This window comes from Scyliorhinus torazame, chromosome 3, assembly GCF_047496885.1.
Source record: "Scyliorhinus torazame isolate Kashiwa2021f chromosome 3, sScyTor2.1, whole genome shotgun sequence".
In the NCBI taxonomy this organism is placed as follows: domain Eukaryota; kingdom Metazoa; phylum Chordata; class Chondrichthyes; order Carcharhiniformes; family Scyliorhinidae; genus Scyliorhinus; species Scyliorhinus torazame.
Window position 1 is genome coordinate 238,108,139 of NC_092709.1, and position 13,294 is coordinate 238,121,432.

The 13,294-nt window shown below is 47.5% G+C and overlaps 1 protein-coding gene across 1 annotated transcript in view; it reads right to left on the bottom strand.

Annotated features, from left to right (window-relative positions):
* The window catches only part of LOC140409415 (transmembrane protease serine 9-like), an 85,086-nt gene that overhangs the window by 55,779 nt on the left and 16,013 nt on the right, over positions 1–13,294 (bottom strand). The window contains exons 2-3 of the mRNA XM_072497855.1: positions 5,582–5,744; positions 3,302–3,479 (exon numbers count right to left, since the gene is read on the bottom strand). Coding sequence (XP_072353956.1) covers positions 3,302–3,479; positions 5,582–5,744 — 341 coding nt within the window. The remainder of the gene's footprint in view (positions 1–3,301; positions 3,480–5,581; positions 5,745–13,294) is intronic.

Consider the following 13,294-nt stretch of genomic DNA (forward strand, 5'->3'; position numbering starts at 1 on the left):
TCACAAGCGAGGGGCCAGAGAATTGCAAATGGATTGGCACCTGGCACCAGTCCCAGTTTTACCCCGGACGCCCGATACTCCGCCACATCTGGAGCCCTGCTACCGTCGGCGGGTGGTGGTGAATCAAGGCCACTGTTTTTTAGTCCCATCCTGCTGAAGAGTAGTTGCAACAAAAATTTCTGCCAATTTCATTAATTATATCTGTTTGTAAAAACAGTCATAAACAAGCTGAAATCGCTCAAGAAGAGCCACACAGACTTGAAACATTAACTATGTTTCTCTCTCCACAGATTCTGCAGGATGTGGCGAACTTTTCCAGCGTTTTCTATTTTTATTTCAGATTTCCAGCAGCTGCAGTATTTTGCTTTTATTACAATAATCAATATAAATGGTCAAGCACCAAGGATCGTATAGAACGTATTCCACATTCCTTCTCCAAATACCTTGACATGGATGAAAATTAAAATTTGAAGCAATTCAACTATTATTTATGTCCATTAGTCAGAGAAACCTCAAAAAATCCAGTCATGGACTCTTTTCACATTTTGATGTAATAGTTTGACAATATAAAAATATAGGGGAAATTGAGGAGCAATGAAAAAAAGACTTAGAAACACCAGAATTATTTTGGGAAAACAGTTACAGCTTTTCCAGAACTAGTGTTAATGGGGGAAACTCACATTGTTGAGTGTTTTGCATGAGAGCTTATGGAAGGTTTGCTGATTTACCTGAAAAGGTCAAGGCAACTTGGATCTTGGTGTAAAATTGCACTAACTAACATATCACAATTTCTTTTGATCTTTTGCATTGAAACGCGACAAACACCAAACCTCTAAATATTGCTACAATGCTGCCAAGAATCCATGCACCATCCCGACTTGAAACTATATTGCCGTTCCTTTACTGTCATTGGGTCATAATCCTGGAATGCACTTCCTAACAGCACCTAAACCAGATGGACTGCTGTAATTCAAAAAGTGCGAATCACCCTCTTCTCAATGGCAATTAGGGAGGGCAATAAATTCTGCCCTTGACCATGATGACTGCATCCCATGGTGAACAGCATCTCAGAATTTAAAAAACTTCTGAAGCTGGTTGTGTCCATGTCCCTGTCCTGAGAACTTCCACAATGACATCCTGCTGCAGGGAGGATTGGCTTCTAACAACCAGAACCATCTTCCTGTGTGCTAGCAACAACCCTAACCCGTGGAGAACCTTCCCCTGATTCCCATTGACTACAAATTCGGTCTTTAATTTGGTGAAATGCAGACTTGATGTCAAAAGTAGCCACTTTCACTTCACCACTGGTATTCAATTATTTTTTTCTCGATTTGAATGAAGGCTGTCATGAGGTCTGGAGTCATGCGGTCCTGGCAGAACCCAAACAAACATTGGTGTACCGGTTATTGCTATCTATATGTGCTTGCTAACACTGAATAAGACCATCATCACTTTACTGATGATCAAAAGTAGACCAATGGGGCAGTAATTTGCAGGATTAAATTTGTCCTGCTTTTTGCTCCAGGTCTATTTTCCAGTTTGTTAGTGTTGTCGTAGACTGGAACAGGGGCTCAACTAACTCTGGAGCACAAGTGTTCATTGCTGTGTCCAGTGGGCCCAGCTATTTACTGATATCACATGGAGAGAACCGAATAGGCTGAAGACGGGCATCTATATTGGTGGGGACCTCAACAGGAGTCCTCAAAGGATCATCTGTTCTAACTGAAGATGATTGCAAAAGCTTCAGCTTTGTTTTTTGCACCAACATGCTGAACTCCGTCATCTTTGAGGTTATCAACGTTTGTGGTTTGTTGTTTCTTTGTTGCTGACAGAATGTGGGAGGACTATCTATTCCTTGTTGTGGAATTACTTTGCTCTATCTATAGTGGAAGCATGCTGCTTCCACTGCTTGGCATGTATGAAACTTCACCAGGGTTCAACAGGATGTTAAATAGCCTGCTAATCCGTCCAACACTTCCCCAGTACTCCCAATGGGATTATAGTGTGAAGGTGCTAAACAAACCAGGCTGGCATCTTATGCCTGGTGCAGCTTCTGACATGATCTCATTGACTCCTCATTGAACCAGAACTGCTGTCCTAACTTGATGAGTAAAGATTGGTAAATGAATATGGCCTCTGATCGCTGTCTAGACTCTTGCTGAGAAGCTCCCATACGTGAATACAGGATGAGGACAAAATTAAGTTCAACCACAATACCCTTGTAGCCATCTCAGATGGCTACCTGCAAAGGACCATGGGAATTATGGCCAACCCAGGACTCAGACAGACTCAGCGCTTGTGTGTGTATTTGCAACACAGATAGCTAGATGTGATCGAAACCCCCGCTCGTTTGCATTCTAATGGCCCATTTCCCCAGAACAAAAGAACTGTACTCAGGTAATCGATACAGATACAGACTAATCGGCGCCACTCCCTTTACTCAGGGAGCCCATACAGCCAAGGTCAGTGACCGCTAAGGACACGCCCAGCCATCAAGGCACCCGCCCCTTTATTGGCCAAAATTGAAGGCAGTGATCGAAGCCTGTCGAATTATTGGGTGCAGGCTAAGAGCGCGAAATCCCAGAGGGATAAGCCATGTGCTCGGTCTCTCTTGGATCTGGCCTATGCCAACCCAAGAGCAGCATAACGACCAGACAGACAAGTTCAAGACCAACGATCGCTACCAGACGGATGAGCCCAGCAGAAACAGAGCCACTTCTTCCACCCAGCCACGCAAGCTCCGGACAAAGACCTTGTCCATCTGCATATCGCCGGTTGCCCTGAAGTTAAGTATAGGTTATTGTAGTTGTTAGGTGTAGTTTAAGTTGTAGTGTTTTGTGTTGCATGTCGAAGTAATCCTTGTGTGTAAATAAACCATCTTTGAACTTGAACTGACTAACTGGTTGTGTGGTCCTTTGATCGATATCTGGTAAAGGCTTGTGGTGGTATCATTTGATACCTGCCGATTCTAAAGAGCATCATTATTAATTGGCAACATTATTGGCGACTCTGGTGTCGATTGGCAACATCCTGTCAGAGTCGACCAGCTTGTTGATTCTCATTATGAAGAATACACATGACATGCACTGTAATCTTCTGCATGTCTGAGTCTCAATCTTTGGCAGTTCTACAATGAACAAAACTACTGGTGGACCTCACTATTTTTTTTGTGTCAGCTTTGCTCAAAGAGATTGAAGACGTAAATCTGTTATTTTTCTGTGAAATGAAACATTGATATCTTTCTAAATTAATAATTTTATACGTCAGAAAGAAACCCAAATGAAAGAAATAATGTTCATACTTTGAGCAGCATGATGTCATTTGCATTTGCATCGTTGTTGAAATCTGGGTGGGGGTGTTGCTCCTCAACTTGAAATTTTTGTTGACTCTTCTCATTCCATGAAAGAGAATGAGCTCCAAGAACCACACGAATAAACCCGGTGCTGCATTTTGTCAGAGAGGCAATTATTCGTTGCTTTCTTTTAAAAAGCCAATTTTCATAAGTTCATGAAAAAAGAACAATTATGTTTCAAACAGTGTAGGAATATCAGGCTGAACAAAATTAACCAATATTTACTATTTACCATTTCTTTCATCCACAGGTCAAACATTGAATCGATAACTCAGGAAACGACCAGTCAGTTCAACTTGTCCAAATGGTGTTAGTCCAAGTGAACGTGCTCCCACTCTTCTCACTCTGTTCCCATATCCCCTCTTACATTTCTCCCACATGTACGTGAAACTTATCAGATAAATTAAATCACAAATTGCTAGAATTAAATGGCAGCTCAGTCAGCATCCATAAAGTTGGCATTTTACTCGAAATCTTCCTCAGGTGCTGACAGATCCTTTTTGAGAATTTAACCTCAAATTTCTAGCAATCACATTTTTTCTTTTGATCACCAGTGTAAGTGTAGTGAATTAGTTATTAATCTGGAGAAAAGCAGACAGATTGAGGTGGTTTTTTTTTCAAGACAATGAAAATAAAATTCAAAATATTGGTAAAATGTTCACTCTAGAAAATCTGAGGGAATTCTGTGGGGAGAGCATATCGTAGCCAGTGATTAGGTAACGTTTACAATGTCAGTTGGTCATTGAGAAGTTTATGTGCCAGTGGTGCTCTCCTGACTAGGGGCACACACTGCTCCAGAGGATACGTACTGCAGAAGAATGGCCAACAATTGGGCTAATGGAGATGGGATGGAGGGTGGGGAGGGGAGAGGGGGGGGGGGGGGCAGAGGGGAGAGTGAGGATCTCCTCCCTCTGAAAGATGGCACCAGTGCTCAAATATCCCTTTCTAAATGGGTTTCAGTTAAATGATTTGGATAAATGTCCTTTTAGTTATGTAACCTTGAACCTCAAATGGGACACACATGCTATTTAGTGGTCAGGTGTACCACTGTTAGTTGTTAGCACTGCTGCCTCACGGCGCTGAGGACCTGGGTTCATCCCTGCCCCAGGTCACAGTCCATTTGGAGTTTGCACATTCTCCCCGTGTCTGCGTGGGTCTCACCTCAACAACCCAAAGATGTGCAGGGTCGGTGGATTGGCCACCCTAAATTGCCCCTTAATTGGAAAAAAATAATAATTGGGTACTCTAAATTTTTTAACAAAAAAAAAGGTGTACCACTGTTGATCAAGCTCTCATTGATGGGTTACAGAAACGCCCAGAGTGGGGATCCCAGCCCGAGTCTATATCCATCTACTTGACAGGCCCTGCATGAGGCAGACATAGGTTCAGTCTATTCTAAGGCCCTGCAGTGTCCCTAACATAAAACCCAATGTATCCAGGTCCTAAGATAATATCTGGCTCTCCAGGTACACTCCCAGGGAAGGGTCGCAGAGCTTGAAATCTTTTATGCTCAATTCTGCCCTGGTTACGTTTATAATATAGTGTGTTACTGTCGGAGAGACTTACTTTGATTTTATGGTACCTACTGCCTGTGGTAAGGTTCCCCAGCAATAGGCTATATACAGAAAAACAACCTCGTTGAATACTTATGATGGACTTCAGTTTTATAAGAAGAGTTGACTTTGGTGTCATCAGGCAATTACTCGTACAAGTTATTAATAATCCTCTGTGGTCATTTTGTTTATCCTCAGGTTACTCGGATGTTATTAAAATACCCTGTTTCTAACAATGTTGACAAGTGAGAACATTTTTGAACTCGTTGATTGGACCTGCGGGGATAGAATATTGTTGGGGATAGTGATTCTTGCCACTTGGGTCCGTATAATCCTGTGCATGAATGGCCTATTTGGACAAGCTGTGGGCTCAGAAAAAATGCCTTTGGTTTTTGTGGATATCAGATGATCAAATAAAATGGTGCGGACAACTAGAGAACCAAATAATATTTTGCCATCTTACAACAAAGACATCAGTGGAAGTAAATAATTAGATTTTTTAAATCAAATCAAGGACATCCCAATAATCTATTTTGCTTTGTGTAACGATAATGGTGTGTCTCGTGTTTGAAAGTAATTATTTCATATGAGTTGGTGTGGCAGATAAACTGCGAATATACTTGAATTCATAATCGTAGTAATATTTTATCAAGACATGTTCCACACTATAACTTACAATTTACAGTGTGCTGCAGTCAGTACCCATCTCCGTCTAATCAAAGCTCCTCCGCAATTATGTACATAGCTGTTCTTTGTTTTGCTACAAACTTGGAAAGATGCCATATAAGGTTTTGAATGGGGCTTAACTTCATGGCCTCCGATAATTTCCAGACTATGATCTGTATTAAAAAAAGAACATATTGAAAAGCTATTTGATCAGTTGAATTAATGTAGTCACAAGAACACATCTAGGTTGGGTATTCTGGGCATTTTGTGGTGAGTTACTCATCTCAATTGAAGCCTTTCTCCCATAAAGAAGGTGTAAGTCAGTAAGCCTATCAGCAGTAAATGTGGGACAGAAACAGCCTGTGATTGGAGGAACAGCAAACACAAGTGGTGGCAAATTTGCTGAGGAGAAAGAGGTTTTCAGGCAGGTAGAGCGGAGAGGGGTGAGAGTGAGGCCCCTGGGCCTGCAGGAGGGCAGGCAGTAGGAGTCTCGGCAAGGACAGACTGTCAGGGCCATGGGGAGGACAGGCTGCTGGAGTCACGGCAAGGACAGACTGTCAGATCCATGGGGAGGTCAGACTGTCAGATCCATGGGGAGGACAGACTGTCAGATCCATGGGGAGGACAGACTGTCAGATCCATGGCGAGGACAGACTGTCAGATCCATGGCGAGGACAGACTGTCAGATCCATGGCGAGGACAGACTGTCAGATCCATGAGGAGGACAGACTGTCAGATCCATGGCGAGGACAGACTGTCAGATCCATGAGGAGGACAGACTGTCAGATCCATGAGGAGGACAGACTGTCAACTCCATGAGGAGGACAGACTGTCAGATCCATGAGGAGGACAGACTGTCAGATCCATGGCGAGGACAGACTGTCAGATCCATGGCGAGGACAGACTGTCAGATCCATGAGGAGGACAGACTGTCAGATCCATGAGGAGGACAGACTGTCAACTCCATGAGGAGGACAGACTGTCAGATCCATGGCGAGGACAGACTGTCAGATCCATGAGGAGGACAGACTGTCAGATCCATGAGGAGGACAGACTGTCAGCTCCATGAGGAGGACAGACTGTCAGGGCCATGGGGAGGTCAGACTGTCAGCTCCATGGGGAGGACAGACTGTCAGATCCATGGCGAGGACAGACTGTCAGATCCATGGGGAGGACAGACTGTCAGATCCATGAGGAGGACAGACTGTCAGATCCATGAGGAGGACAGACTGTCAGATCCATGGGGAGGTCAGACTGTCAGATCCATGGGGAGGTCAGACTGTCAGATCCATGGGGAGGTCAGACTGTCAGCTCCATGGGGAGGACAGACTGTCAGATCCATGAGGAGGACAGACTGTCAGATCCATGGGGAGGTCAGACTGTCAGATCCATGGCGAGGACAGACTGTCAGATCCATGGCGAGGACAGACTGTCAGATCCATGAGGAGGACAGACTGTCAGCTCCATGAGGAGGACAGACTGTCAGATCCATGAGGAGGTCAGACTGTCAGATCCATGGCGAGGACAGACTGTCAGATCCATGGGGAGGACAGACTGTCAGATCCATGAGGAGGACAGACTGTCAGATCCATGGCGAGGACAGACTGTCAGATCCATGAGGAGGACAGACTGTCAGATCCATGGCGAGGACAGACTGTCAGCTCCATGGGGAGGACAGGCTGTCAGATCCATGGCGAGGACAGACTGTCAGATCCATGGCGAGGACAGACTGTCAGCTCCATGAGGAGGACAGACTGTCAGATCCATGGCGAGGACAGACTGTCAGCTCCATGGGGAGGACAGATTGTCAGGGCCATGGGGAGGACAGGCTGTCAGATCCATGGCGAGGACAGACTGTCAGATCCATGGCGAGGACAGACTGTCAGCTCCATGAGGAGGACAGACTGTCAGATCCATGGCGAGGACAGACTGTCAGCTCCATGGGGAGGACAGGCTGTCAGATCCATGAGGAGGACAGACTGTCAGCTCCATGAGGAGGACAGACTGTCAGGGCCATGGGGAGGTCAGACTGTCAGATCCATGAGGAGGACAGACTGTCAGCTCCATGAGGAGGACAGACTGTCAGCTCCATGAGGAGGACAGACTGTCAGATCCATGGCGAGGACAGACTGTCAGATCCATGAGGAGGACAGACTGTCAGCTCCATGAGGAGGACAGACTGTCAGCTCCATGAGGAGGACAGACTGTCAGATCCATGGGGAGGACAGGCTGTCAGATCCATGAGGAGGACAGACTGTCAGCTCCATGAGGAGGACAGACTGTCAGGGCCATGGGGAGGTCAGACTGTCAGCTCCATGAGGAGGACAGACTGTCAGGGCCATGGGGAGGACAGACTGTCAGATCCATGAGGAGGACAGACTGTCAGATCCATGGCGAGGACAGACTGTCAGCTCCATGAGGAGGACAGACTGTCAGATCCATGAGGAGGACAGACTGTCAGCTCCATGAGGAGGACAGACTGTCAGATCCATGAGGAGGACAGACTGTCAGCTCCATGAGGAGGACAGACTGTCAGATCCATGGGGAGGACAGACTGTCAGCTCCATGAGGAGGACAGACTGTCAGATCCATGAGGAGGACAGACTGTCAGGGCCATGGGGAGGTCAGACTGTCAGCTCCATGGCGAGGACAGACTGTCAGATCCATGGGGATGACAGACTGTCAGATCCATGGGGAGGACAGACTGTCAGATCCATGGGGAGGACAGACTGTCAGATCCATGGGGAGGACAGACTGTCAGATCCATGAGGAGGACAGACTGTCAGATCCATGGGGATGACAGACTGTCAGATCCATGGGGAGGACAGACTGTCAGATCCATGGGGAGGACAGGCTGTCAGATCCATGAGGAGGATAGACTGTCAGATCCATGAGGAGGACAGACTGTCAGATCCATGAGGAGGACAGACTGTCAGCTCCATGGGGAGGACAGACTGTCAGATCCATGAGGAGGACAGACTGTCAGATCCATGGGGAGGACAGACTGTCAGATCCATGGGGAGGACAGACTGTCAGCTCCATGGGGAGGACAGGCTGCCGGGAGTGGGGAGGACAGATTGTCAGGGCCATGGGGAGGACAGACTGTCAGATCCATGGGGCAGATAGACTGTCAGATCCATGGGGAGGACAGGCTGTCAGATCCATGGGGAGGACAGACTGTCAGATCCATGGGGAGGACAGACTGTCAGATCCATGGGGAGGACAGACTGCCGGGAGGACACTGCTGATACTGGGAGGATAGGCTATGGTGGCCTGGGTGTGAGATTCTGCAGGAGGGGGGAAGTGGGAAGAGGCTGGCTCATGTGGCCACGATCTAATGGCCCCATTGACTGTGGGTGCAAATCCCGTAATGGCTGCTTAATCTTGTGAGAGGCCAAAAACGGGATTTGCCCCAGCGAGATTTTGGTTTGCAATTTGCGCAGCCTCCCCCGATGACGTGATCAGGGTCACGCCCAGGAAGGGCACTGTAGACCTGGTTGTCATGTGACAATGTGATGATGCGGCCATGTGGGGTATGATGAGGGTGGAATTTGGCAGGATTACCTCAGACCTCAGGCAGGGACGGTGTGTTAATGAGAGTTTGTGTGTTTAGTTAATAAATCTCCCGTTTGTTGAAAGTCCTTTTATGCAGTTGTTGATTTAACGGATCGTGTAGAACTATATTTTTTTAATAATCTTTATTGCCACAAGCAGGCTTACATTAACACTGCAATGAAGGTACTGTGAAAATCCCCAAGTCGCCATATTCTGGCGCCTGTTCGGGTACACAGAGGGAGAATTCAGAATGTCCAAATTACCTAACAGCACGTCTTTCGGGACTTTTGGGAGGAAACTGGAGCACCCAGAGGAAACCCACACAGACGCGGGGTGAACTTGCAGATTCCATACAGACAGTGACCCAAGCTGGGAATCGAACCTGGGACCCTGGCGCTGTGAAGCAACAGTGCTACCCACTGCTACCTTGCCGCCCGTGTCGGGTGTGGGAGTGCAGCAAAGAGACTTTGAAACATTGACCCACTTGTCTTCATTAAGAACCTGGCGGACAATCGGGACAGATTCCAGCAGGAATGGATCATCTTCCGTGGCACAGCACTGTCTGAAAAAACCATAAAGGCCAAAGCCTACTCTGCTGAACCAAGCATGTCCTGCAGAGGTTGGCAAGTTTAGATTCTTTCAATTCGATTGGAAGAACATAAAGAGGAACCTGCAATTACCCTACATAAATTCAACAAAATATGTTCCCTGCTTAAAAACATTTGGACTGTCACACAATTCACCCGACTAATCAGAAACGGTTCAAATCAACCCAGTTCTATGTGGGCACACAAATGGTCTCAGCAGAACCATGTGCCTTTGGAACATTTACTGACCTGTTTGTGAGGGATTGGTTGGTAGTGGGTATGGAAAACAATGTACTCTGAAAACAGCTACTGAAACAGAAGGACCTGATTAAAGTAAGTCCTCCTCCTCCCCTCTCTTCTACCTTCTACGTACTGGCTTAAAAGGCTCTTCTGGATCCATTTTAAGAATTGCGCTCCCTCAAATCCTTTTACACTATGACTACCTCAGTTACTGTTAGGGGAGTTGAATTCCCCCTCTGTCACTGCCCTATTACTTTTACACTTCTATGAACTATGCCTAAATATCTGCTCTTCTATGTCTCTTGGACTGTTAGAGGGCCTATAGAACCAATGTGATTGCTCCTTTTTGGTTTTTAAGTTCTTACTCATATGGCTTCAGTTGAAGAGCCTTCTAAGATGTCATGCCTCTTTGCTGCTGCAATTGATTCCCACGGTAGCACAGTGGGTAGCACTGTTGCTTCACAGCGCCAGGGTCCCAGGTTCGATTCCCAGCTTGGGTTACTGTCTGTGCGGAGTCTAAACGTTCTCCCGGTGTCTGCGTGGGTTTCCTCCGGGTGCTCTGGTTTCCTCCCACAAGTCCTGAAAGACGTGCTGTTAGGTGAATTGGGCATTCTGAATTCTCCCTCTGTGTACCTGAACAGGCGGCGGAATGTGGAGACTAGGGACTTTGTACAGTAACTTCATTGCAGTGTTTTATTTAAAAAGTTTTTTTATTAAGGTTTTGCAGAATTTTTCATAATAAAACAGTAGTAACAATAATAACAAAACAAACTCGAGTGAACATTAACATAGTGTAAAAAGAGAATATACAATAACAACTAAATAGACATTACTCCATGAGACCCAGTCTTCCCACACCATCCCAATAAAGCACTCCCCCCACCCCCCGCCCCCACGGATTGCTGCTGCTGACATTTTAATTTTCCCCGAGAAAGTCGACGAACGGCTGCCACCGCCGAGAGAACCCTAGCGTAGACCCTCTTAAGGCAAACTTTATTTTCTCGAGGCTGAGGAACCCCGCCATGTTGTTAACCCAAGTCTCTACACTCAGGGGCTTCGAGTCCGTCCACATTAATAAAATGGGCTACGAGGGAGGCAAAGGCCAAGACGTCGGCCTCTTTCGCTCCCTGACCTCCCGGGTCTTCTGATACTCCAAAGATCGCTATGTCTGGACTCGGCACCACCCGTGTGTTAAGCACCTTGGACATAGCCCTCGCGAACCCATGCCAGAACTCTCTAAGCTCTGGGCATGCCCAAAACATGTTGACATGGTTTGCAGGGCTGCCCTTGCACCTCGTACAACTGTCTTCTACCCCAAAAAACATGCTCATTCTCGCTGCCGTCATGTGTGCCGGCGGACCACATTAAATTGAATTAGACTGAGCCTGGCACATGATGAGGAGGAATTAACCCTGCCCAGGACCTCTGCCCACAGACCCACTTCCAACTCCTCACCTAGCTCCTCACGGGCTGTTTAGCACAGGGCTAAATCGCTGGCTTTGAAAGCAGACCAAGGCAGGCCAGCAGCACGGTTCAATTCCCATACCAGCCTCCCTGAACAGGCGCCAGAATGTGGCGACTAGGGGCTTTTCACGGTAACTTCCTTTGAAGCCTACTTGTGACAATAAGCGATTTTCATTTCCTCCCACTTGCCCTTGAGCTCCTCCACTGGGGTTTCCTCCGCCTCCTCTGCTTCCTGTTAGATATCCAACACCTTCCCCTCCCCCACCTAGGTGCCGGAGACCACTCTGTCCTGTATCCTCAGTGGCGGCTGTCATGATATTCAAACACACACATCATGATAGATAGACCAACAGACCAATTAGCACACATAACACGACAACCAATCACAGACAAGGGCAGACAGAGTATAAGACAAGAAACACGACACCTGGTGGACAGTCCATCTGGAGACAAGGACAAGGACAGGATCTGATTAACAAGAGACTCACACAGTCACCACGTGCTGAGTAACAAGACAGATCTGTAAATAACAAGCTGGAATAAAACTGCGTTGTACCAATCGCAACCGTGTTGGTTCATATGTACATCAGAGCACCCAACACCACATGATACCAGTGAGTGGATCGATACCTGCCGGCAAATCTGCCATCCTGAGCCATGGACATCACCAACAAACCGCAGCCGTTGCAAGTCGCTGGGAACCTGGGCACCAATTGGAAGCTCTTCAAGCAGCGATTTGAACTGTTCATGTGAGCCAACGAAAAACAGGGTGCCTCGGACGAAACAAAGATTGCCATGCTCCTCACTACCGCAGGTCAGCACGCCATCGATGTATACAACTCCTTGGTGTTCATGGAAGACAAGATCAAATCTAAATATGACACGGTCCTCCTCAAGCTCGACCAGCACTTCAACGTTGAGGTCAATGAAAGCTTTGAGAGGTATATCTTTCAGCAACGCCTGCAAGGTAAGAATGAGGTCTTTCAACCCTTTCTGACGCACCTCCGCATACTCGCGCAGTCCTGCGGTTACAGCACCACCTCAGAGTCCATGATCCGGGACCAGATCGTTTTTGGCGTTGCCTCCAGTGGCCTACGCCAGCAGCTTCTTAAAGTTAAAGGCCTGACCTTAGCATCTGCAGTGGAAGCCTGTGTCCTGCATGAAAATGCGACCAGCCGCTTTGCCCAATTTCAGGCGACCGAATCGGCAAGGAGGGGGTCCCAAGCGATCGAATCGGCAAGCCAGGCCGCCCACGAGGCCGAACGCATCCAGGCAATCGAGTTTCTCCCGGCCCGCGGCCCGGACGAGGGCGGCCATTTCGCGCGCTTTTTGAGGTCTCCCGCGTTTGTGCGCGCCAGAACCAACGGCAACATCGAGGGACGCACTGCGCAGGCACGCCCGACGCAAGACCGAACTGCGCATGCACAGTGGCGTAACGAACGCCATGACGTCATGACGTGCGGCAACTGTGGAGCTGCACATTTAAAAGGTCAATGTCCTGCAAAAAACCGACAATGCCTACGCTGTGGCAGGGTGGGCCACTACGCTGCCTACAGTCGAGCGGTTCAACCGATGGATCCTCCACATTTCCGACAACCTCGCAGACACGTGCAAACCATCCAGCCTCCACATCAGGACATCCAACCCAACGACACAGATGACCAAGATGCCTTCCGGGTTGCGGTCATTGATGTGAACCGGGTCAACACCATCAATCCGGCCGATGAATGGAGTGCCACCCTGACGGTCAACCCAAATTCGTCGCCCACCTACTAGACTGGACTTATGAGACTGTTCACACGTCAAAGTTTAGCAACTATTGTATTGTAACATGTTACTGTTTTATCGTTCCAGATCTCGTTTGACCGGACCACACT